This window comes from Vulpes vulpes, chromosome 4 (assembly GCF_048418805.1).
Source record: "Vulpes vulpes isolate BD-2025 chromosome 4, VulVul3, whole genome shotgun sequence".
In the NCBI taxonomy this organism is placed as follows: Eukaryota; Metazoa; Chordata; class Mammalia; order Carnivora; family Canidae; genus Vulpes; species Vulpes vulpes.
The window spans coordinates 84,410,005-84,432,378 of NC_132783.1; the positions used below are offsets into that span (position 1 = coordinate 84,410,005).

A 22,374-nucleotide genomic window follows, 5' to 3' on the forward strand; every position below is an offset into this window, starting at 1 on the left:
CCCATTCCATGATTTTCTTCACTTCCCTTTCTTTCCTCATATCCAGAGTAAAGACTGAGTATAGCTTCTGAAATTATACAGACTGGTGTTCTGCCACTGACTCACTTTCTCTGGCTTCCTCATTCGTGAATTGGAATAATATTTACCTTGTGCATGGTGGTTAAGATTAACTGAGAGATAACTTAGTAGGTAAAGAACTGGCATAATGGTGGACATATAGTAGGTACTTACTAATGTAGCTCTTAACTCTTTGTTCTTTCTAATTCACCTTTGGCTAATTATCTTTTTTGCTAACCTTTAGGTTAATTTTTTTTGTAAGATTTTATTTATTTATTCATGAAAGTCAGAGAGGCAGAGACATGGGCAGAGAGAGAGAAGTAGGCTCCCTTCAGGGAGCCCGATGCAGGACTCGATCATAGGACCCTGGGATCACACCCTGAGCTGAAGGCACATGCTCAACTGCTGAGCCAGCCAGGCATCCATAATTTGGTTTTAGTGCATTTTTGTTAAGTTGCTCTGGGAAAATGTTTGGAATATATGCCCAAAAATCATATTATTTTAGTAATTAATTTTAAATTATAATAAATATATGGATGAATAAAAATGTCCTTTAAGAAGTTGCTTAGGGGCTCAGGGAGGAAAAAGTATTTTGTAGCCCTCTCAGGGTCCCTAGCTGGGTCTGAAAATTAAATGGATAAAATATACAGACTTATTTAATATAAGTTTGTTGTGACAGAGCCTTCATTAGGATGTGAAGACCGGATGAAACAGTTTCACCTGAGTGTTTTTATGCTAGGTCTGATGAATAGTGGGATACTTAGTAGAAATATGATAGGTCAGAGATATGAGGCAAGTGTAGTAAAACCAAGGGAAATTTAGAAAGGCCTTTTTGTTAAGATCTTTTGGTCCCTTTGTCTTCGGAGATGAGGGTGATCTTTTCCTCCAAGTATAGGGAGAACACCTCTCATGTGTTCCAGGGAAGAAGGAGAAGAAGGTCAGAGTGACTGTCCTGCTTCTGCTATTTTCTCAAATTCCTCCAGCCAGTGTGCCATAATTTGGAGTATGTTCTGAACCCCCATCAGTGTATTGCCACATACTTACAACATCATTTCATTGCAAAAGGGGATTTAGTAATTTTGCTTAATGTTATGGAAGTGCTGTATTGAATTCTGAAATGTCTGAAGATATTTTCTAAGACTTTTCCTAAAAATCAGATTTTTCCTTAAGAGATCTTCTTCTAACATAAAAGATGTCATTGCATATAAGCAAGAGATTAAAGGAAAATATATGAGATTTTTAAAACCTTGGGAGAATATGGAAATAGAATGTATACTATCATTTGTCAGAAATCTTGTTACATAAAGGCTTCTGGTGAAAGGCATATTGAATAAAAACCAGAGGCCTTTTATAACACCATATTTAGTCACTGTGTTCTTTTTTGTCATCTGGTTTTGGAGACCTTTGAAAATAAATCTAGGCTACTTATTTTTTTTTAAGATTTTTATTTATTTGAGAGAGAGAAAGCAAGCATCCAAAAGAGAACAGGAGCTGCGGGGAGGGGCAGAAGAAGAGGAAGAGGTAGACTCCCCAGGCAACAGGGAGCCCAATGTTGGGCTCAATCCTAGGACTCCGGGATCATGACCTGAGCCAAAATCAAGAGCTGGTCACTTAACTGAGTGTACCACCCAGGTACCCCTTTCCTACTCTTTTTGATGTGACCTTCTCTCTAAGATCCTTAGGATCCTCCTATTCCATCATCTTCCGCAAAACTCCTTAATAGTAATATACCTTTTTGGGTAATTTTTATATAACCCTAAACTGTAAGCTTAGAAGAAGAGAGAATTATACATTTTCTGTTCATTCATTCATTTGACAGATACATAGGTATATGGAATATGGAGACACCCTTCTAGATGTAGAAATGTACCCAATAGGTTTCAGAGAAGTCAGGAAAACAAGTGTGTTGAACAGAAAATTATAATTAAGTGGAATTGATATACTTTCCTGTGACAAAATAAAACATGGCATTTAGTCTAGTGTTCAAGAATAACTCACCCAAGAAAGTGAGGCCTATACCCTAAGTCAGAAAGAACAAGAGATAAAATATGAATGGAATATGAATGAATGGAATGGTATTGGCACATTGCATTCCAGAGAGTGAATACCATTAGATGAACTTGGAGAGACAGTTGATGGTTCAGTCATAAAATTGTTTATGTTTGAACTCTGTTTAATAGAAATGAGTAACTATTGAAGGACATTTTTGAAAGATAACTCAAAGTATAGTGAATTGGAAGGAAGCAGAGATGAAGGCAGGGAGTTGAATCGCTATATATTGTACACCTGAAACTAATATAACACTGTTAACTGGAATTACAATAAAAACTTTAAAAAATAATAAATATAAACAAAAGAACTAAAGGCAGGGGACCTTTTGCAGATTGTCATGTGGTTAGATTGGGGAGAAGAATGGGGCATGATTGCTAATGGACACAGGTTTCTTTTTGGAGAGATGAAATATCTTGGGAGTGAGTTAGTGGTGATGGCTATATAACCCTGTGAATATATAGGAAGCAACTTAATTATACTCTTTAAAGTGGTAACTTTTGTGCTATGTGAATATATTTCAACAAAACACATTTTTAAAGCTTTCACAGTGAGAGAAGATGGTGGCTTGCACTTGGGTGGTAATAATGGAGATAGAAGTAGAAATGTGTAGGGGCAACCTGGGTGGCTCAGTGGTTGAGCGTCTGCCTTTGGCTCAGGTCATGATTCCGAGGTCCTGGGATCGAGTCCCACATTGGGCTCCCCACAGGGAACCTCCTTCTCCCTCTGCCTGTGTCTCTTCCCCTCTCTTTGTGTCTCTCATGAATAAATAAATAAAATCTTGAAAAAAAAAGTAAGAATGTGTAGATTTAGGGTCATAGGCATTTGGATATTCAGGTCAGTAATCTGAAGGCCCGTCTAAATTAAAAATAGAAGTGGGGAGTCTCAGCATATAGATAGAATTTAAAACGTAGGGGTAGATTAGATAATATCCAGAAAAAGTATATAGTGTGAAAGGACAGATAATCTTTGGATCCAGACCTGCAGAACCTCAAGGATAGGGAAAAGAAAGGAGGCCTACGAAAGAGAAATGCTGCTTTATCCATTATTTACTACAATAATGCCCAACACCTGGTATATGATCACAAATATTTATGGAATGAATTGAGTGACAACAGGCTAAAATATTTTTAAATCATATCTCAGTGTCCTGTTACCATCATCATCAGCATCAGTACTGTTTAACAGGCACTAGTATAGGCACTTTGTGTACATTATTTTAATTAATAATTTACTGCCATACAACTGGATGAATTTATATTTACCTGAGTCTAAAGTTTATGCTTTTTCTTACTAGGCTGAAGTTTCCTAAAATTTCTTCTGAGAAATAGATGTTAACAGGTATTTAACAAGAAAAATAACTAAAGATTGTTAGGAATAATAGTAGGACTCTCATGAATCAATTTTTATTAATAGGACACCTGTCAACAAGGGAAACCACAGTTTTGTTGGGAAAGAAATATACTAGTTACTGAGAGAGCATAGTTTCTTTAATAATATTTATGAAAATTTTGTGTTTCACTGTGTCACTTTGTAGCATACCAGTCATCTGAGACAATCAGTCCTTTAAGCCATGTGATATATGCTGTTTTCCTAACCAACTACTTCAATTTTGATTTCCTCATAGACCTTTGCATTCTGCTTGTTGTTATTTCCCAGTTGACATTTAATTTCTTTTCATTTTCATTGTGGTTTACAGTTCTCCTGAAGTTCCTTATTGGGTTTTCTGATCTAAAATTGCTTATCTTTGGTTTATCCTTCAACTATTTTAGTATCATTATTTTAGTGTCATTCTTCATTATTCTATTATGAATTAAAGTATATAGCATTATCTTAGAAGTGACTGGCTCTTAAGCATCATTGTCAGTTATATTGTCCTAAATACTGCATTAGGTGGCAAAGAGGAAATTCATCTGGAAGGTAAAGTTAATATTGATAGAAATCTTCCTTTTTTCCCCCTTTTTATTAAAAAGATTTATTTATTTAATTCAGAGACAGAAAGCATATGTAAGTTGGGGGGAGGGGGCATAGAGAGGAGGAGAGAAATCTTCAAGCAGACCTTATTGAGTGTGGACCAGACCCAGGGCTCGATCCTGGACCTTGAGATCGTGACCTGAACCAAAACCAAGAGTCAGATACCACCTGACTGAACCACCCAGGCACCCCCTAGAAGTCTTTCTGTATGTTGTTAAAGACTCTTAATATGAAACTTAATATGTCATTTATTCAGCACATATTTAAATTCAGTTGCAAATTTTCTCCTCCTGCTTCCTTACCTTAATAAGGCATCATCTCTTATCTCATTGCTTTGTTCAAAAATCCTCACATGCACCCTTCTACAAAATGCTGCCTCAGCTTCTTTGTTTAAAGGTTTTATTAATTTTTTAAAAAAATAATGGTTCATCATTTCTCCTTTTCATTGTTTTTGTTAACACTTTGCTCTTTTATTTTCTAATCTGTGTGCTAAGGCCTCTTGTGTTCTATAACAAACCCACATCGGGTCCACAGGGTATTTTATATTTTCTAGCAAAACAGTGACATCTATCAGAAAGAGCATGAACCACTAGCTCCAGATATTTCTGTTTTAACATTAGATTGAGAGCACCTGCGTGGTTCAGTGATTGAGTGTCTGCCTTTGACTCAGGTCATAATCCCAGGGTCCTGGGATCAAGTCCCACATCAAGTTCCTATGCAGAGCCTGCTTCTCCCCCTGCCTTTGTCTCTACCTTTCTCTGTTTCTCATGAAAAAATAAATAAAATCTTATATATATAAAAAAAAAACATTAAATTGCTACATTCCTTTGGTGGTATCATATACTCTACATATACTCTGGGTTTTAGGTGGTAAAAAAGAATATAAGATTCTTTACTTAAAGATTACTTAAAGTACTGCACAAGAATCAGTGTGAAACAGGAAATGGGGCTGGTGGCACTTGATCTGATACCAGGGTTTGAGAATTTTACAGTGCGTGACATGTGCTAAATTGTTAGGAAATAAATAACTTATTAAGTTGTTTGGAACTAACTACTTAATACATAGAATTTCTTTTGCCTTAGGGACACCATGATAAAATTCCTAAGATAGGAACAGAGGCATGTGCTCTATGCCTCTACTTTCTTTCCAGGTTATAGTCATTTTTTAATATTTTACCCATTCAGCATTGATGAACTGATCATGTCACCTGTCTCTGGAAGACTTTACTGATCCCCTCAGCTGCAACTAATCTCCCTCCTGGGTCTTTTCTGTTGACATTCTGCCCTTATCATTGGTTTTTAAATTGAGCTCAACTAATTCACATATTTATAAAAGGTTACCAATTATGGCCATGGCTTTCTTGATCTCCATTTAAGTGTACTTCTAGCATAGTGTGAGCCCTTTCATTCTCTGTATAAAAGAGATCCAACTATAATAAGTATCATTTACTGAACTAAATTGCATGGCTTGTTACTCTAATTCTTGGAACATCCTTCTAAGATCAGAGATTATATTATCCACATTTTATATTTGAAGAAATTGGAGTTAAGCAATGTTGGGTTACTTCACCCTGACGTATCTCCCAACCTTTGACTCTTCTAATTCCCTTTCCTTTACTGTTGATTTGTAGAATCAGCTTTTTGATATCTTCAGAAATCCTGTTGAGGTACCAGTTGGGTTGCAACAAATCTATGAATCGGTTTGGGGAGAATTACTCTCTTAAGAATATAGAGTTTTCTAATCCATGCATATAACATAGCTTTCCATTTATATAGGTGTTTTTTCCCATTCAGCAAACTTTGTAATGTTTTATGTATAGGTCTTATACACATTTTCTTAAATTTTGTCCCAATTAGTTTTGTTTTTTAATGTGATTGTAGATGACAATGTTTTCTTGATTTTAATTTTCAACTCTTCCTTCATAGTATGTAGAATTACGTTAGATTTTTATATATTGATACCGAATCCTGAAGCATTTATGTAGACTCCCTATGATCTCATCTATTTCTTAAATATGCAAAGATTGGAGTTTAGCCAGAGCCTCAGGAGTTTATAACACACTACTCGCTGAAACGTTTTTTTCACAATTTCTAGTCTCTTGACTCTCCTTGAACACTTACCTCTGTCTCCTCATTTCACTAGAATGCCTGGCTTTGTTTGGCTTCTTTCTCCTGGCACCACAGTCTGGAAATTGCCTACTGGCAGAGAGCCTACATGATGTAAGAGCCTACCTCGTTTCTTTTCTATCAGCGATCACAGTCCTGCTATACTTGTGGTCCAGTATCTGAAAATTCTGTGCTTGTTGTCTTCTAGTCTTGCTTTCTAGTTACAACATACATGTAATTCTGGACTCTTTTAGGAAAGTTAAAGATAGGTGTTTAAGGATGTACTATACATATATTAACAAAGACAAGCTGAGCAATTTGTTTTAGCTAAAATGAGAAACATAATGAGAGGTTATGAGAAGAGTTGAATCTCTTCTGGAGAATCTGAAAATATAGTGATGTGACTGTATTAGGGACACTGTCACTTTCATCTTCTTTTTTTTTTTTTTTTTTTCACTTTCATCTTCTTATCCTCTACTAAACATGCATGAAATACTTATTGACTGGATGTCAGAATGGTAGGAAATTGATTGGTTAGGTATTGGTAATATATTGTGTGAGATAAAGAAGTACTAAAATTTTAATAAAACTCATCAAATTTATAAATTTTTTTAAAAATTATTTTTAATTTATTTTAGCTCTCTCATTATAGCATCTTTAATTACTCAGCTAGGTTATTAAGTGCTTTGAAGCAGTGAACCTGGCTTCTGTTAGTTCTGTGTGTCTACTTTAGCCTAGTAAACTCTCACAGTAGATTGACAAACTTAAATGGAAATCACTGATCAGTAGTAAAGTCCTCATATTTTGTCAGTTTCCCAATACACTAATATCAGAAATAGGATGTTAACCAATTTCCTGTGATAAAATATTCCATAATAGAATTACTACAAAACCTGCTGAATATTTGTATTGTTTTTCATTTTTTTGTCTTGCAGGTTTTAGTAATATTGATTGGTAATGGAAGTGTTGTAAGTCAGATTTAAGCCTGATAGTGAGTTGGTATCCTCCCTTTTTCATACCATACTTTGAACATGTAAACTTGGATTTAATTAGGCTTAATTACAATATAATGGCTTCTCTTTCACTGAAGTTTCCTATTTTTTGATGGCATATTAAGTTAAATAATCATACTAAAATTTGTTATTGATTTTGTTTTTGTATTTTACCACATGAAACAGACATGGTTGATCATTTGGCATGCTTTCTACATGAATAAAAATATATGTATTCATTTATCCATTGACAGACACTTAAGTTGCTTCCATATCTTGGCTATTATAAATAATGCTGTTAGGAACATGATGTATATAAAAATATCTTTTTGAATTATTATTTTTTTTTTTTGGAGAATATTCTCAGGATAGAACTGCTGGGTCATAAGGTAGTTCTATTTTTATTTATTTATTTTTTTACTTTCCTTTTTTTTTTTAAAGTAACCTCTACACCCAACATGGGACTTGAACTCATGACCCCAAGAGGTCAAAATGCGCATGCTCTACCAACTGAGCCAGCTAGGTACCCCCTGTTTTTAATTTTTTGAGGTACTCCAAACTGTTTTCCACAGTAACTGTACCAACTTAATTTCTACCACTAGTGCATAAGAGTTCTCTACATCCATACTATTATTCTATTATTATTATCTCCTGTCTTTTTGATGATGACCTTTTTGTTTTTTGTTTTTTGTTTTTTAAGACAGGGGAAGGGAGAGGGAGAGAGAAAATCCTAATCATTTTAGGGCATGGAGCCCAGTGTTGGACTTGAGATAATGACCTGAGCTGAAATCAAGAGTTGGATGCTTAACCAACTGAGTCACCCAGGTGCCCCAATAATAACCATTCTAACAGGCATGAGGTGATATCTCAACGTGGTTTTAATTTGCGTGTCTCTAATGATTAGAAGCATTGAGCATCATTTCATATACCTGTTGGCCAGTCATATATTTTCTTGGAAAAATGTCTTTTTGGGTGTTTTGCCCATTTTAAATTTGATTATTTGTTTTTCTATTGAGTTTTATGGGTTCTTTATATATTTTGGACATTAATCCTTATTAAATATATGGTTTACAAATATTTTTCCCCATTCCATACGTTGTTTTTTTCTCTTTGTTGATGGTTTCTTTTGCAATGAAGATTTTTAGTTTAATGTAGTCTCATTTGTTTATTTTTGATGTTGCTTGTGCTTCAATTGCGATTTCTGAAAAATCATTTCTAAGACCCATGTCAAGGACGTTTTTTTCCCCTAGGTTTTCTTCAGAGTTTCATGATACTGGTCATGCATTTAAGTCTTTGATCAGTTTCAAGTTAATTTTTTGAGTCGTGTAAAATAGGGGTCAAATTTCATTCTTTTTATGTGTGGACAGCAGATTTTCTCAGTACCATTTATTGAAGAGACTGTCTTTTCTCCCTTGAGTATTTTTTTTTTTAAGGATTTTATTTATTCATGAGGGACACACACAGAGGCAAAGACATAGGCAGAAGGAGAAGCAGGCTCCCTGTGGGGGAGCCTCATGTGAGACTCGTTCCAGGACTCTGGGATTATGACATGAGCCAAAGGCCAGATGCTTCCCCAGTGCCCTCTTGACTTCTTTACCAAATATTAGTTGGCCATATATGTTTGGGTTTATTTCTGGGCACTTGAATCTGTTACATTGATTTGTCTTTTTATGCCAATACCCTGCTGTTTTAATTATTATAACCTTATAGGATAGCCTGAAATCAGAAAATATGACATCTCCTGCTCAGACCTTTCTTCTCAGGTTATTTTTGGATATTTGGGGTCTTTTCTTGTTCCATCTAAATTTTAGGATTGTTTATTTATGTAAGAAATAAAAGGCCTTTGGACTCCTAATAGGGATTGCAATGAATCTATAGATGGCTTTTGGCAATATTGACATTTTAACAATATTAATTCTCCCAACCCATGAACATGGGATGCCTTTCCATTTATTTGTGTCTTGTTGATTTCTTCATCAGTATCTTATAGTTTTAAGAGTAGAGATCTTCAACTTCCTTGATTAATTTTATTCCTAAGTATTTTATTGTTTATTTGATACTATTGTAAATGGAATTGATTTTTGAATTCTCTTTCAGAGAATTTGTCTTTAGTGTATAGAAATACCACTGATTTTTATGCTAATTTTGTCTTACAACTTTACTGAATTGATTGATTAGTTCTAGCTTTTTTTGTTATGATTTTCTATATATAAAATCACACCATCTGCAAATAGAGATGATTTTAACTTCTTCCCTTTCAATAATGATGCCTTTTCTTTCTCTTGCCTGATTGCTTTAGGTAGGATTTTCAGTACTGTGTTAAATAGTGGTGAGAGTGGGCATTCTTGTCTTGTTCCTGATCGTAGAGAAAAAGCTTTTAACCTTTCAGCATTGAGTATGTTGTTAGCTTTGGCCTTATGATATATGACCTTTATATTGTTGAGATATATATATTTTTTATTCTCCGTTTGTTAAGTGCTTTTATCATGAACGGATACTGAGTTTTGTCAAATGCTTTTTCTGTGTCTGTTGAGACGGTTCTATGATTTTTTTCTTTCATTCTATCATTTGTATATGTTGGACCATCCTTACATCCTTAGGATATATCCCACTTGACCACGGTGAGTGATTCTTTCAATGTGGTGCTGAATTCAGTTAGTATTTGGTTGAGAATTTTTCATTTATATTCATCAGGGATATTGTCCTCCAGTAGTGTCCTTATTTGGCTTTTGTATCAGCATAATGCTTGCCTTATAAAACAAATTTGGATGTGTTCCCTCCTCTTCTATTTTTTAGGAGAGTTTGAGAGAGGGATTGATGTTAATTCTCATTTAAATCTTTGGCAAAATTCACCATTGAAGTCATCTAGCCCTAGGCTTTTCTTCATTTAGAGAGTTTTTGTTACTGATTCAATCTTCTTACTAGTAATTGGTTTATTCAGATTTTGTATTTTATCCTTATTCAGTCTTGGTAGAGTGTATGTTTCTAAGAATATTTTCATTCCTTTTAGGTTGTCCAATTGGCTGGCATATAGTTGTTCCTAGTAGTCTCTTATGATCCTTTTCTATTTCTGTGGTATCAGTTATAATGTGTCCTATTTTGTTTATAATTTTGATGTTTTCTGTTCTCTTTTTTTTTTTTCTCCCCTTTTGGTTAGTCTAGCTAAGGATTGCAAATTTTGCTTATCTTTTCAAAAAATCAGCCTTTAGTGTGGTTATCTTTTTTATTGTTTTCTGTTCTCTATTTCTTTTATATTCTGCTTTAATCTGTATTATTTCTTGCTTCATCTACCTTTGGGCTGTTTGTTCTTCTTTTTCTAGTTTCATAATGCATAATGTTTGATTCTTAATTTAGGATCTTGCTTGTTAATGTAAGCAGTAATTAGTATAAACTTAACCTAAGTTCTGGTATGTTGTTTTTCCATTTTCATTTGTATCAGAAAAACTTTCTTGTTTCTCTTTAATTTCTTCGTTGAGCCATTGGATTTTCAGGAGAGTGCTGGTTAATTTTCCAGTATTTGTGAATTTCCCAGATTCCTATTGTTACTGATTTCTGGTTTCATGCCATTGTGGTCAAAAAAGATACTTGGTATGATTTCAGTCTTATTGAACTTGTGAAGACTTCTTTTGTGGTCTAACATATGAACTATTATAAAAAATACTGCATATACACTTGAGAAGATATGTATTCTGCTCTTGGATAGAATGTTCTATATGTATCTTTAGGTCCATTTGATCTGTAGTTTTGTTGAAAAACGCTATTACCGTATTCTCATTCTCCCATTCTCTCATTCTCTAGCTGGATGATTCATTGTTGAGAGTGGGGTATTAAAATTCCTAACTATTATTGTATTGCTTTTCATTACTCCTTTTAGCTATGTTTCTTTCTTAAATATTTAGGTGCTCTAGTTTTAGGTGCATAAATATTTATAATTTTTAAAGTTTATAGATAGATCGGCCCCTTTATCATTATGTAATGACTTTCTTTGTCTCTTTGTACTGTTATTAGTCTAAAGCCTATTTTGTCTGATATCAGTATAGCTACTCCTGCTTTGTTTTGGTTACCATTTCTGTGAAATGTCTTTTTCCATCCCTTCACTCCCAGTCTATATATGTCTTTAAGGCTGAAGTGAGTCTTTTATAGGCAATCTTGTTGGATTTTTATTTGTTTTATTTCTTTAAACTTTTGTTTTTAATTTTTTTTATTTATTTATGATAGTCACAGAGAGAGAGAGAGAGAGGCAGAGACACAGGCAGAGGGAGAAGCAGGCTCCATGCACCGGGAGCCTGATGTGGGATTCGATCCCGGGTCTCCAGGATCGCGCCCTGGGCCAAAGGCAAGCGCCAAACCACTGCGCCACCCAGGGATCCCTGTTTTATTTCTTATTTCAGACATTCTGTGTCTTTGGATTAGAGAATTTAACCTGTTTATGTTTAAAGTACAGTATTACTGCAGCACCCCCCCACTCCCATTCTGTAGTTTCAGTTACCTATAATCTGGGTGCAGATGATCCTAGTCCTGTCATATCATTAGAATATCAGTAGTACTATATATTTTTTTCATCAGTAGTACTATAATGCTATGTGTCATAGTGCCTATGTTATTCACCTTACTTAATCTCATCATCTAGGCATTTTATCATCACTTATCATCCCAAGAAGGATGAGTAAAGTGGAATAAGATATTTTGAGAGACTGAAACCATATTCACATAAATATTGTTACAGTATATTGTTACAGCTTTTCTATTTTATTATTAGATATTCTTAATATCTTACTGTGCCTAACTTATAAATTAAACTTTATAATGGATGTATATATATATAGAAAAATTGTATATGGGGATCAGTACTATCTGCAGTTTTAGGCATCCACTGGGGATCTGAGAACATACCTTCTGCAGATAAGGGAAGGCTACTGTAATAGGTAATGACTTACTGTTGCCATTTTGTTAATTGTTTTCTTGATTGTTTTGTAGAGATGTGTTATTCCTTATTTCTTATCCTATAGTCTTTGTTCATGTTTTGATGTCCTTCAGTAATAGTATGCTTTGACTTTTTTGTCATGTTATTTTGTGTAATTGCTGCAAGTTTTCACCTTGTGGTTACCATGAGGCTTACATAAAGTATGTTAAAATTATAACACCCTATTTTAAGCTGATAACAACTTAACTTGATTAGAATTCCTAACTTTTACACTTTTATTTCTCTTCCCCCTCACACTTTAGGTTATTGCTATTAAAATTTGCATATTTTTATATTGTGTAACTAATTACAGATTATGGTGTTTATGGTTATTTTTACTACTTTTATGTTTTTAAACATAAACTGAAGATCTAAGTGGATTGATTATACATTCATAATTACCCTATTACAGAATCAAACTTTGACGGCATATTTATCATTACCAGTTTTATGCTACCTTCTTATATTATTATGATACTAATTAGCATCGTGTCTACTCAAAGAATACATTTAGCATTTCTTATAAGCTAGGTATAGTGATAATGAACTCCCTCTGCTTTTGTTTGTTTGCGAAAGTCTTTATCCCTCCTTCGTTTCTGAAGGACAGCTTTGCTGGATGTAGAATTCTTGATTAACAGGTGTTTTTTTTCTTTTAATAATTAACTTTGAATGTTTCATCTCATTTTCTCTTAGCCTGTAAGCTTTCTGTTGAGAAATCCACACATAATCATATGGGGGTTTTCTTGTGTATAGCTTCTCTCTTTCCTTTTCTACTTTTAAAATTCTTTTCTTTGTCTTTAAACTTTGACAATTTAATTATAATGTGTCTTGGTGTAGCCCTGTTCATATTCAGCCTGTTTGGATTTTCTTGGGCCTCATAGAACTGGATGTCCATTTCTGTTTCTGCGTTCAGGAAGTTTTCAGCCATTATCCTTTAAATATACTTTCCTTTTTCTTTTCTCCTTCTGGAATTCCCATAATGCACATATTACTTCTTTTCAGTGTATCTCCTAAATTCTGTAAGCTTTCTTTTTTCTTTTTATTTTATAGAGGGAGGGGAAGGGGAAAGGGAGAGAAAGAGAATCTTAAGCAGGCTCCATGCCAAGTACAGAGCCTGACTCAGGGCTTGATCTCACAACCCTAGGATCATGACCTGAGAGACAAAATCAAGAGTTGGACACTTAACTGACTGGGCCACTGACATACCCAGTTCTGTAAGTCTTCTTCACTCTTTTTCATTCTTTTCTTTCTTTTTGCTCTTCTGAGTGAATGATTTCAAATGTTCTACCCTCCAATATTTTTTGGGTTTGTTCATTAAATGAGTATATTAAAAAGTAATAGTATATTGAAAGTTACTTGTATTTCTTTTCTATGGGGTTATGTTAAAAATTTATATTTTCTTTGATTTATTGATTTCTGTTGTACTCAACTTTATCATTTTTTTCCCAAATAAATTTAAAATTCAAGTTGAATTGCACTTTCAAAAATTTATAATTTTAGCATTTCAAAAGGACACTTTATGTATAGTGGCACATTCAGAGGAATTGTTCTTATTTCTATTTCTTTATTCCTTTCCCACCCACCCTGATAGAAAACCATTTTTATTCAATTCATGGTTTATGTTTCTGTGTTTCTTTTTACAAAATAAGCAAACTTAAAATTAAATATAAATTCTGAAAGAGTATGAGTATGTACTATAAAGATATCTATGATTTTAATTTCCAGTCTCCTAAAACACATGCACACATGAAGACACACACTTTTGAACTCTGCTCTTTAAAAAAAAAAAAAAAAAAAAAAAGAATTTATTTAATCATGCGACACACACAGAGAGAGGCAGAGACACACAGGCAGAGGGAGAAGCAGGCTCCTGCTGGGAGCCCGATGCAGGACTCAATCCCAGGACCCTGGGACCACAACCTAATAAGCCCAAGGCAGATGCTCAACTACTGAGCCACCCAGGTGCCCTGCTCTTTTTTTTTTAATCTTCATAAAAGATCCTGGCAATTACTCTATATAAATGGATTACTCTGTATAGTCTGTCTTTGATTGTTTTTTAAGTTGCTGTGTGATGTTCCATTGAGGAGATTAATCAGTTTATTCAACCAGTCTTCTATGTATGGGTATTTAGGTTGTTTCTAACATTTTGGCATTACAAATGATGTCTCAAAGAGTACTTATGCATATGTTGCATCATATTTGTGGACATGTATCTTCAGAACAAATCCCTAGGCAGTTATTGTATATTTATCTTACAGTTTTGTTATTTTTTTGTCCCTTCATCCCTTTAACTCTCAAATATACATGCATTTCTTTTATATTTTAAGTATTTGAGAATGTGGTAAGATTTTTATGTCTTTTGACTTAGTATGTGGGGTGTTTTGCTCATATAGGTTTTAGGAACAAACAAATCGATGGCAGTTTTATTATAGCTAATGTAAGTATTACAAATCTTAAGAATTTGAGCTAATTATGAAAAATAATAGTTCATAGTATTTTTAAAATATGCATTTTAAAAGCAATCTACTGTTAGTTTATAACAGAGATGCTAAAGCTTGAGACTACTGAAAGACTGAGATCCTAGAATTAGAATTAACACTACTTTTGAATTTTTAGAACAATTTAGTAGACTTAATCATACTTTAGCTTAATTTACTTATGAATTACAAGTGTAACACTAATAGTGACCACCACAGCTAGCATACATTGTTTACTGTGTGCTGCATACTATGCTCAACACTGCATATACGTGAATTTAAGTTATTTAGTTTAATTCTCAACAACCTCATAAGGTGTACTTCTATATTTTTCCATATTTAAGTGAGGAAAATGAGGTATAGAAATGTTAAGTGACAGGCTCTTACTCATATAGGTAATAAGTAGCAGAGGCAAGATTTGAACCCAGATGGTCTTTAGTATAGATTCTGAGCTTTTAAATGACAATGCTACTCTATTCATTTTGGGACTCACTTTTATTTTTCTGTATCAAGTTAGCATTGACCTAAAGTCTGTGTGACTGAATTTTGAATTCTTAACCACTACACCCTATTTCTGTCCCTGAATGTAGTGTAAGATTTTATGTGGTTGTTATGTCAAATTTGTTATCATAAGCATTACAGGATTGGAATTCCATTTGTAACAGTCACAGCATCTAACAAAGCATCCCTTTTATTCCACCATTCTATGTGTACTATATTTCTGAGCCATTAAAATTATTTATGTTCCTGTTTTTCAGTGGATGATTCAGCAGCCATACAAAGCAGCAACATTTTTTGGATGCATTGGGACAGATACATTTGGAGAGATCTTGAAGAAAAAAGCTGCTGAAGCCCACGTGGATGCTCATTACTATGAGCAAAACGAGCAAACAACGGGAACTTGTGCTGTGTGCATCACTGGTAGCAACAGGTCAGTTTAATTCCAGGGGAAGGTTTTTTACTAACTGGATATTTTCACAGCCGTAGACTTTGAATTCCAATCTGAATTTGGAATTTAGATCTCACGTTTTAAATTGCTTTTAGTGTTTTAATAACTCTTCCTCCTGATTTCATTTTCCTTTAAAAAAAAAAAAACCTTGTACCTGTTTTTGTATCATGAGGCATGTGAAATGAAAATTTTGAGATTATCTATTCCAGTCTAATTTTTGTAATTAGATCAGAAAAGGAAAATAAGGAAAACGTTTTTTTTCAGTGTTTTGTGGTTTCTTGCTGAAACTGGGATGAAAAGAATGCTCTTTTTACCATATCCTGCGATTGGAATATTCAGATACAAGGACAGATACACACATGTATTTTACAACATATATAAAATACTACATTCTATTTAGTGTCATATGAATTAGGTCATCTAAAGCATTTCTGACAAATAGTCATCTCTCCATATCAGACAACCTCAGTTATGGGTAATGTACCAGTCAAAAAACAATTCACTACATTTCTGTACAATTTTACTTTTTAGAAAATTCTTCTTTATATAAACTTGAAATCTCTGTCTCAGGACTTTCCATATATTAGTTGTATTTATGCCTTCTGCAGCCTCATGGAGGTTTTTCTTTAGTATATCCTTGCATTGTTACCACAGTGTTCATCAAACAGTCTTTTTTATCCTTTGCAAGGGAAAAACAAAATAACTTTTCTAGCTATTATATTATTAAAATTGGCAATGATGATCTCTTTCTAAATAGAGATTCACTAGAAATTTCATTTTCCTGATACATAGAAATATTTAGTGTGTCCTCCTCCATTCCTTGCCCTTCTTTCTCTCCTTTCTTATTTGCCTCTTGTCTTCCTTTATTTCCTCCCTACTGTCTCTTCCCCTTATTCCCTTCGTCTTTCTTTGCTCACTCCTTGACCTTTAGTAGATGTATGCTAAGGACCTGACACTCTCCTGGCCAGTAGTCATTAAATAACTAAATTATAGCTTTTTAAAATAATTAGGGTGCCAAAGTCATTTTTAAATCTTTCCTGTGATTTTATTTTTTTTGTGTATAGGGAACTTTATCATTTAAGGTTTTAATAAATAAAACCACTTATTGTTCAAACATTGAAATATACTTATTTAGACCTTCTCCCTTTTCAGTTTTCCTAAACCCAACTTTAATATGCAGATACACTTTTCTGATTAGTGAGAAATAGGTCAAGTTTTGCCTGTTACCTCTCAGGCTAGTGTAAAATGGCTAAATTGTTTTTGTGTGCTAAATTGCTCTTTTAGAGAGAAGTTATGATGATATTAGGTTTCCCAGATGTCAAAAGCTTAACTAATATACTAATATTATGGTATGGTGATTAGTAATGTTCAGGTGGTATTGGAAGTCAAAAACTGGGGGGAGGCTCCCACTATCAAATTCATCATCAATCAAATTATAGAACCTCATAGATACGGATAAATTGTTTTGGATAGGGCTGATAACTCTTACTATTGCTATCCAAAACCTAGGAATCAAAGAATTGGGATAATGCAGTATTCTTTTTTTTTTTTTAATTTTTATTTATGATAGTCACAGAGAGAGAATGAGGCAGAGACATAGGCAGAGGGAGAAGCAGGCTCCATGCACCAGGAGCCCGACGTGGGATTCGATCCCGGGTCTCCAGAATCGCGCCCTGGGCCAAAGGCAGGCGCTAAACCGCTGCGCCACCCAGGGATCCCCTGCAGTATTCTTTTTAATTGAGGTTCTTGCTCTCCAGACTCTGAATCACATTCATTTCGATAGTGAGAATACTTATATGTTGGAGAAACTATCAAAGGATAGTTTTATTATCAAAATAGAATTTCATAACTGGTACCAGAAGTGTTTGCCTTTTATTTTCATATATACCCATTTCTGTCAAAATTTTGCTAACATCATGATTACTGAAATGCTTTTTATAAATTAGGATTATTCTTAATTTTGTAATATGGTAATACTTGCATATAAATATACTGATTCATATTTTTCTTATTTTTAATAATCTAATGAGCATAAATTGAATTGATATCTTTCAGTAGTCATTTGGCATGTGGATGAGTAGAAATATGTTTTGGAAGAGTATCAATTGTTTTTCTTAACAGAGGAACCAACCATATTATAAAAATCTCAAGGGATAAAATGATGTATCTATTTTTGACCATGATTGTTCCCTTTTGATTAGAAAGAATGAAAAAATGGCAAGTTATTTTCTGATTTCTGGGTCAAAATGAGAAAGAAAATATTTTTATTAATTTGTACTTAGCATAATTACTTTATTAACTTTAATTTTTGAACAATAACAAAAATTCCAATCTGGCACTTGTAGCAAGATTTTAAATCCAGTATCCTGCTTAGATTTTTCAGCTGCAAAACTGGACCAATATTGGGAGTTTTCAACTATAGAAAACTAATTTTAATGTATTCTAGTCTTTAAAATGTTTTGGTTTGCAAATTAATACCTCATAGTAAATAGGGCCTACATTTCTTAGGTGTGATTTGTGAAATTAATCCTATACTTAGCTTTTCAAGCATTAGGTTAAATAATCAATGTATATAGTATGTTGATACTTAAAAACTGAAGTGTTCAATTGTATATATGTATGTATATATCTTTTTTGCATAATTTTTTTTGGCATAGCCACATAATATTTAATTTCCCAACTGCATTTTGAACTACTAAAACGTAGAAAATAGATAATCTCATCATTTTAGTACCAAAGGAAACATAAATTCCAGTTTCTCAAAATACCAGATGGTATTTAGAGCAAGGATTGATATCTCTATTTATCTCAAAGGCAACATAGAAGTCTCAAAAAGTGCTCAAAACAAATTTAATCTTATTTAATTTATTAATATCAGTGTATAGCAGTTTTGAAAAAATAAGAATTAAAATGTAAAACATAATTTGCAAAAAGTATTGCTAATTAATTGTAACGAAGTACATGACAATTTTAGCTACAGTATGAAAGCCTACTTGCTTTTTGTTGTTGTTTTAGGTCACTTGTAGCCAATCTCGCTGCTGCCAATTGTTATAAAAAGGAAAAACATCTTGATATGGATAAAAACTGGACACTGGTAGAAAAAGCAAGAGTTTATTATATAGCAGTAAGTATTTACCTGTTTCATATTTCTGGTACATAATTTATACTGTTAATTATAGTTTGTAATTGGATATACATTTTTAAATAGTTGTCTTTTACTTACCCTGCAATTTATTTACAGCATATGGTAGCTTCTCTATTACAAATACAGAACAGAAACATGATCATTCTATGGTAACATTATTTGTATTACTTAACATTCAAATCTACCTCCTTTTGGATACATTATACATAGATATTTCTTAACTAATTATCAGATTCCATATTTAATCCAAAGATCTTAAGATCTTTTGAGATAATTCTACAGATTTACATTCTGTATTTTTAGGCTGCTTGTTGTGAATGGTACATGCATTGTGTGGGAAAATATTAGTAGTATAAATATGCACTGCAAACAATTTGAGCTTATTTGCCTAAAAAATCTTAATTGCTGTTTATTCCATAGTAATTACCATGACACGTTTTAATTTAATATTTCAGAAACATTGATCGTGACAAATCTCTTAAATCTGGGACTAAGGGCAGCATGTAATTTGAATTATTAAATATTCTGACATAAAAAATAATTGGTTTAAGAATTGTCTTCTAAAATAAGATGGTACTAAAAATCCTCCTCAATTTATCATCCCATGAATACTTTGTTTTTATTTAATATGTGTTAAATGTGGCTAATCACAAATAAGTAGATACCTATGAAAAGTTAAGAGTACCTCATATGCATATAATACATGCTTTTGATATAACAGCTGCTGCCATTCACTACCTGAGCTGTGAAACAGCTGCAAAGACGTGTAAAAAATTGATTATCCAGTAGGAGCATGTTTATTGAAAGTATAATTATTTCTTTCAGTCTAATGTTAATGTCTCCTACAGCATGTTTATGTTCACTGCTTTAGGCTTTACAAGGTTGTTATTGATTCTCCTGTATAGCAAATCCTACCCCTTTATAATGTCAAATAAATACATTGAGGGGATTTTATAGAGGAAAGTCATATTAGCTCTTTAGACAGCATGTGAGAAAACATTTCAGAAAATTAAAAAAAAATTCCCTCTTGATTATTTTCTATTTTATTTCTCTATATGGTCTAATTTTTTTGTTGTTATCTTGGGAGTGTGTTTTTGTAGTGTGTTTCTTTTGGGGGGATTTCTGTGCTATTTCAAACCATTATACATTTGAAAGTCTGATTTTCATAGAACACATGGTCTAAAATTTGATATTATTTATATTGGCTATGAAGTATGACAATAATTATGGTAGAAAACTATATTTACCAGGCAATTATATTTCTATTTAGATATATGGCAGTTGGACTCCAAATTATGAGTGGAAACACTCAGTTTTAACAGTTATGTATATCTACCATTGGCCAAGCCTGGATGAATAGGATGAATAGAATTTTTATAGGAGTATAGACCTATCTTGCAAACAATTTAGAGTTTCAAGAATTATGTACGATAGTGCATTGAGCCAACTTCAGGTAAAGTAGAATTCTTACAATAGTAATAACTACTTATATAAGTCCAATTTTATATAAAATGTAGAGTGATTAATTTGGGTCAAATTAATAAAGGAAATTGAATTATTTTTGAAACTTGTCAAAAAACAGCCAGAAACAAATATCAAAATGGATTCCAGCTGATATCTTTGTTAGTGCTTAGTTTCTATTTCAGCAATTTTATAAAAAGAATGGTGTTTTACATTGCCAAGTAAATAGTTTGTGGAGAGTTTGACTATTAAAATAGTTCATATAGGATACCTTGGATGCGGGATCCCTGGATGGCTCAGCGGTTTAGCGCCTGCGTTTGGCCCAGGGCGTGATCCTAGAGTCCCGGGATCGAGTCCCACATCGGACTCCCTGCATGGAGCCTGCTTCTCCCTCTGCCTGTGTCCCTACCTCTCTCTCTCTCTGTGTCTCTCATGAATAAATAAGTAAAATCTTAAGAAAAAAAAAAGGATACCTTGGATGCTGTGTATTCTATAACTATCTTGCTATTTACTAAGAGCGCAATTCTTATTAAAATCTGTGTACTCTCTTCTGAAGTGTAATGATATTTGTATAAAGATGTTCTGCCATTTTATTATTTCTTAATTTTTTAATGTTTTAATTTTTTATTTAAATTCTAGTTAGTTTAAAAAATAAATTCTAGTTAGTTAACATATAGTATAATATTAGTTAGTTTCAGGAGCAGGATTTAGTGGTTCGTCATTTACGTATAATACCTTTGCAGTTCTTTTAAACCTTTAATTTCCTTTGAGGCCAGAACATCCAGTGTAGCCTTTCCTTTAGTAGATGCTTAAACCACAAGTTTTGATTGAGTAGATATATCTGTACTCATTTCAACAAATTAGTTGGGTTCCTCCATATTGGTTCTGTAGAGTCAGCAATCTTCTCACAGTGTCATTATAAACTACTGAGGTTTGACAAGTTAAAATTCTAGGAACTCTTTAATTTCAGAATTTCTTGGTCCAAGGAAGCAGCTCAGTATATCTATTTAACAAATTTCCATAATTAAGACATCTGTCTACATTATGTAAACCAGATCTACATACTCAGCTCTTCTTTCCATGATTTCATAAATTAATAATGGTCATGAGCATTGAGAAAATCCAAAACCTTGATCATTTTCTCTGTCATGTAATTCAGTCAATCTACAATGCAGAGTTCACATCAAAAATTTTGCTGACAAAAAGCTGAAATGAAATATGCATATATCAACATTTTCTTTTGGTTTAAGTAAATGTTTACGTCTTCTTTTATCTTCATAGGAGGTGTTCCATTTATAGCATGTAACCTCAGTTTACCCTGTTTAGACCAAATTCCCAAACTCCTTACTAATATGTGATTAAGAGTTATTGGTTATGGTGATAGCTAATTGCATTTTTGAAAAAATAAATTTCAGGTGCTCTTCATCTTAGCATTAGGATTTAAATATTTGCACTCTATCCTATAACTATAATCCTCACAGTCTTGTTTCTCTATTTAAATGAGTTAAATGCTTCACCACCACCAATTATTTTACCCAGTCTTCCCATTCCTTTATTGTTTAACTTTGAATATCCCTCATTTGGCTGCATTTTGTTCTCACTTTTCCCCCAAGAAAGGAGTCAGAGCTTCTCCATTCTTGAGTTCTTACTGACTTCTTGTTGCTTTGTACAAAAACAACTTGTTTGGTATAGTATTTCGTGAAACAAAGTACTACTATGTAGATAATGCTTCATTTTCCAGCACTTTTTGTGGGACCTGAACCCAGGCTGATTTTTATTTCTGTTCTTTATTATTTGCTTATTCTGTTTACTTTAGATTTAATTTGCTCTTCTACTCCTCCTCTTCTGTCATCCCCACCCCCCATTCTTGCTCCACCTGTTCTTTGTTTCTTAAGGTGGAAGAATAATTCATTGATTTGAGTCTTTTCTACTGTAGACATTTGGTGCTATAAATTTCCTGTAAGAACCAGTTTGGCTACATCCCCCAAATTTTAATGTCATGTTTTCATTTTCATTCAGCATGTAAAATTTTCTACTTTCTCTTTTACTTATTCTTTGACTCCTGAGTTATTTAGAAACCTGTTGTTTATTTTCTAAATATGGAGATTTCCCAGAGATCTTCCTTTTGCTCCTGTTATGGGTTTGTATATTCCTCTTTACAGTTCTAATCGGATTTTTCTTCAGTGTGTTTAAACTCTGTT

At 33.3% G+C, this 22,374-nt stretch overlaps 1 protein-coding gene across 9 annotated transcripts in view; it reads left to right on the forward strand.

Moving 5' to 3' along the window:
- The window catches only part of ADK (adenosine kinase), a 494,813-nt gene that overhangs the window by 218,397 nt on the left and 254,042 nt on the right, over window positions 1-22,374 (forward strand). For all 9 annotated transcript variants that reach the window (XM_026005029.2, XM_072756311.1, XM_072756308.1 and 6 more), the window contains 2 exons: window positions 15,377-15,549; window positions 18,583-18,691. In XM_026005029.2, the coding sequence (XP_025860814.1) occupies window positions 15,377-15,549; window positions 18,583-18,691 (282 nt within the window). The remainder of the gene's footprint in view (window positions 1-15,376; window positions 15,550-18,582; window positions 18,692-22,374) is intronic.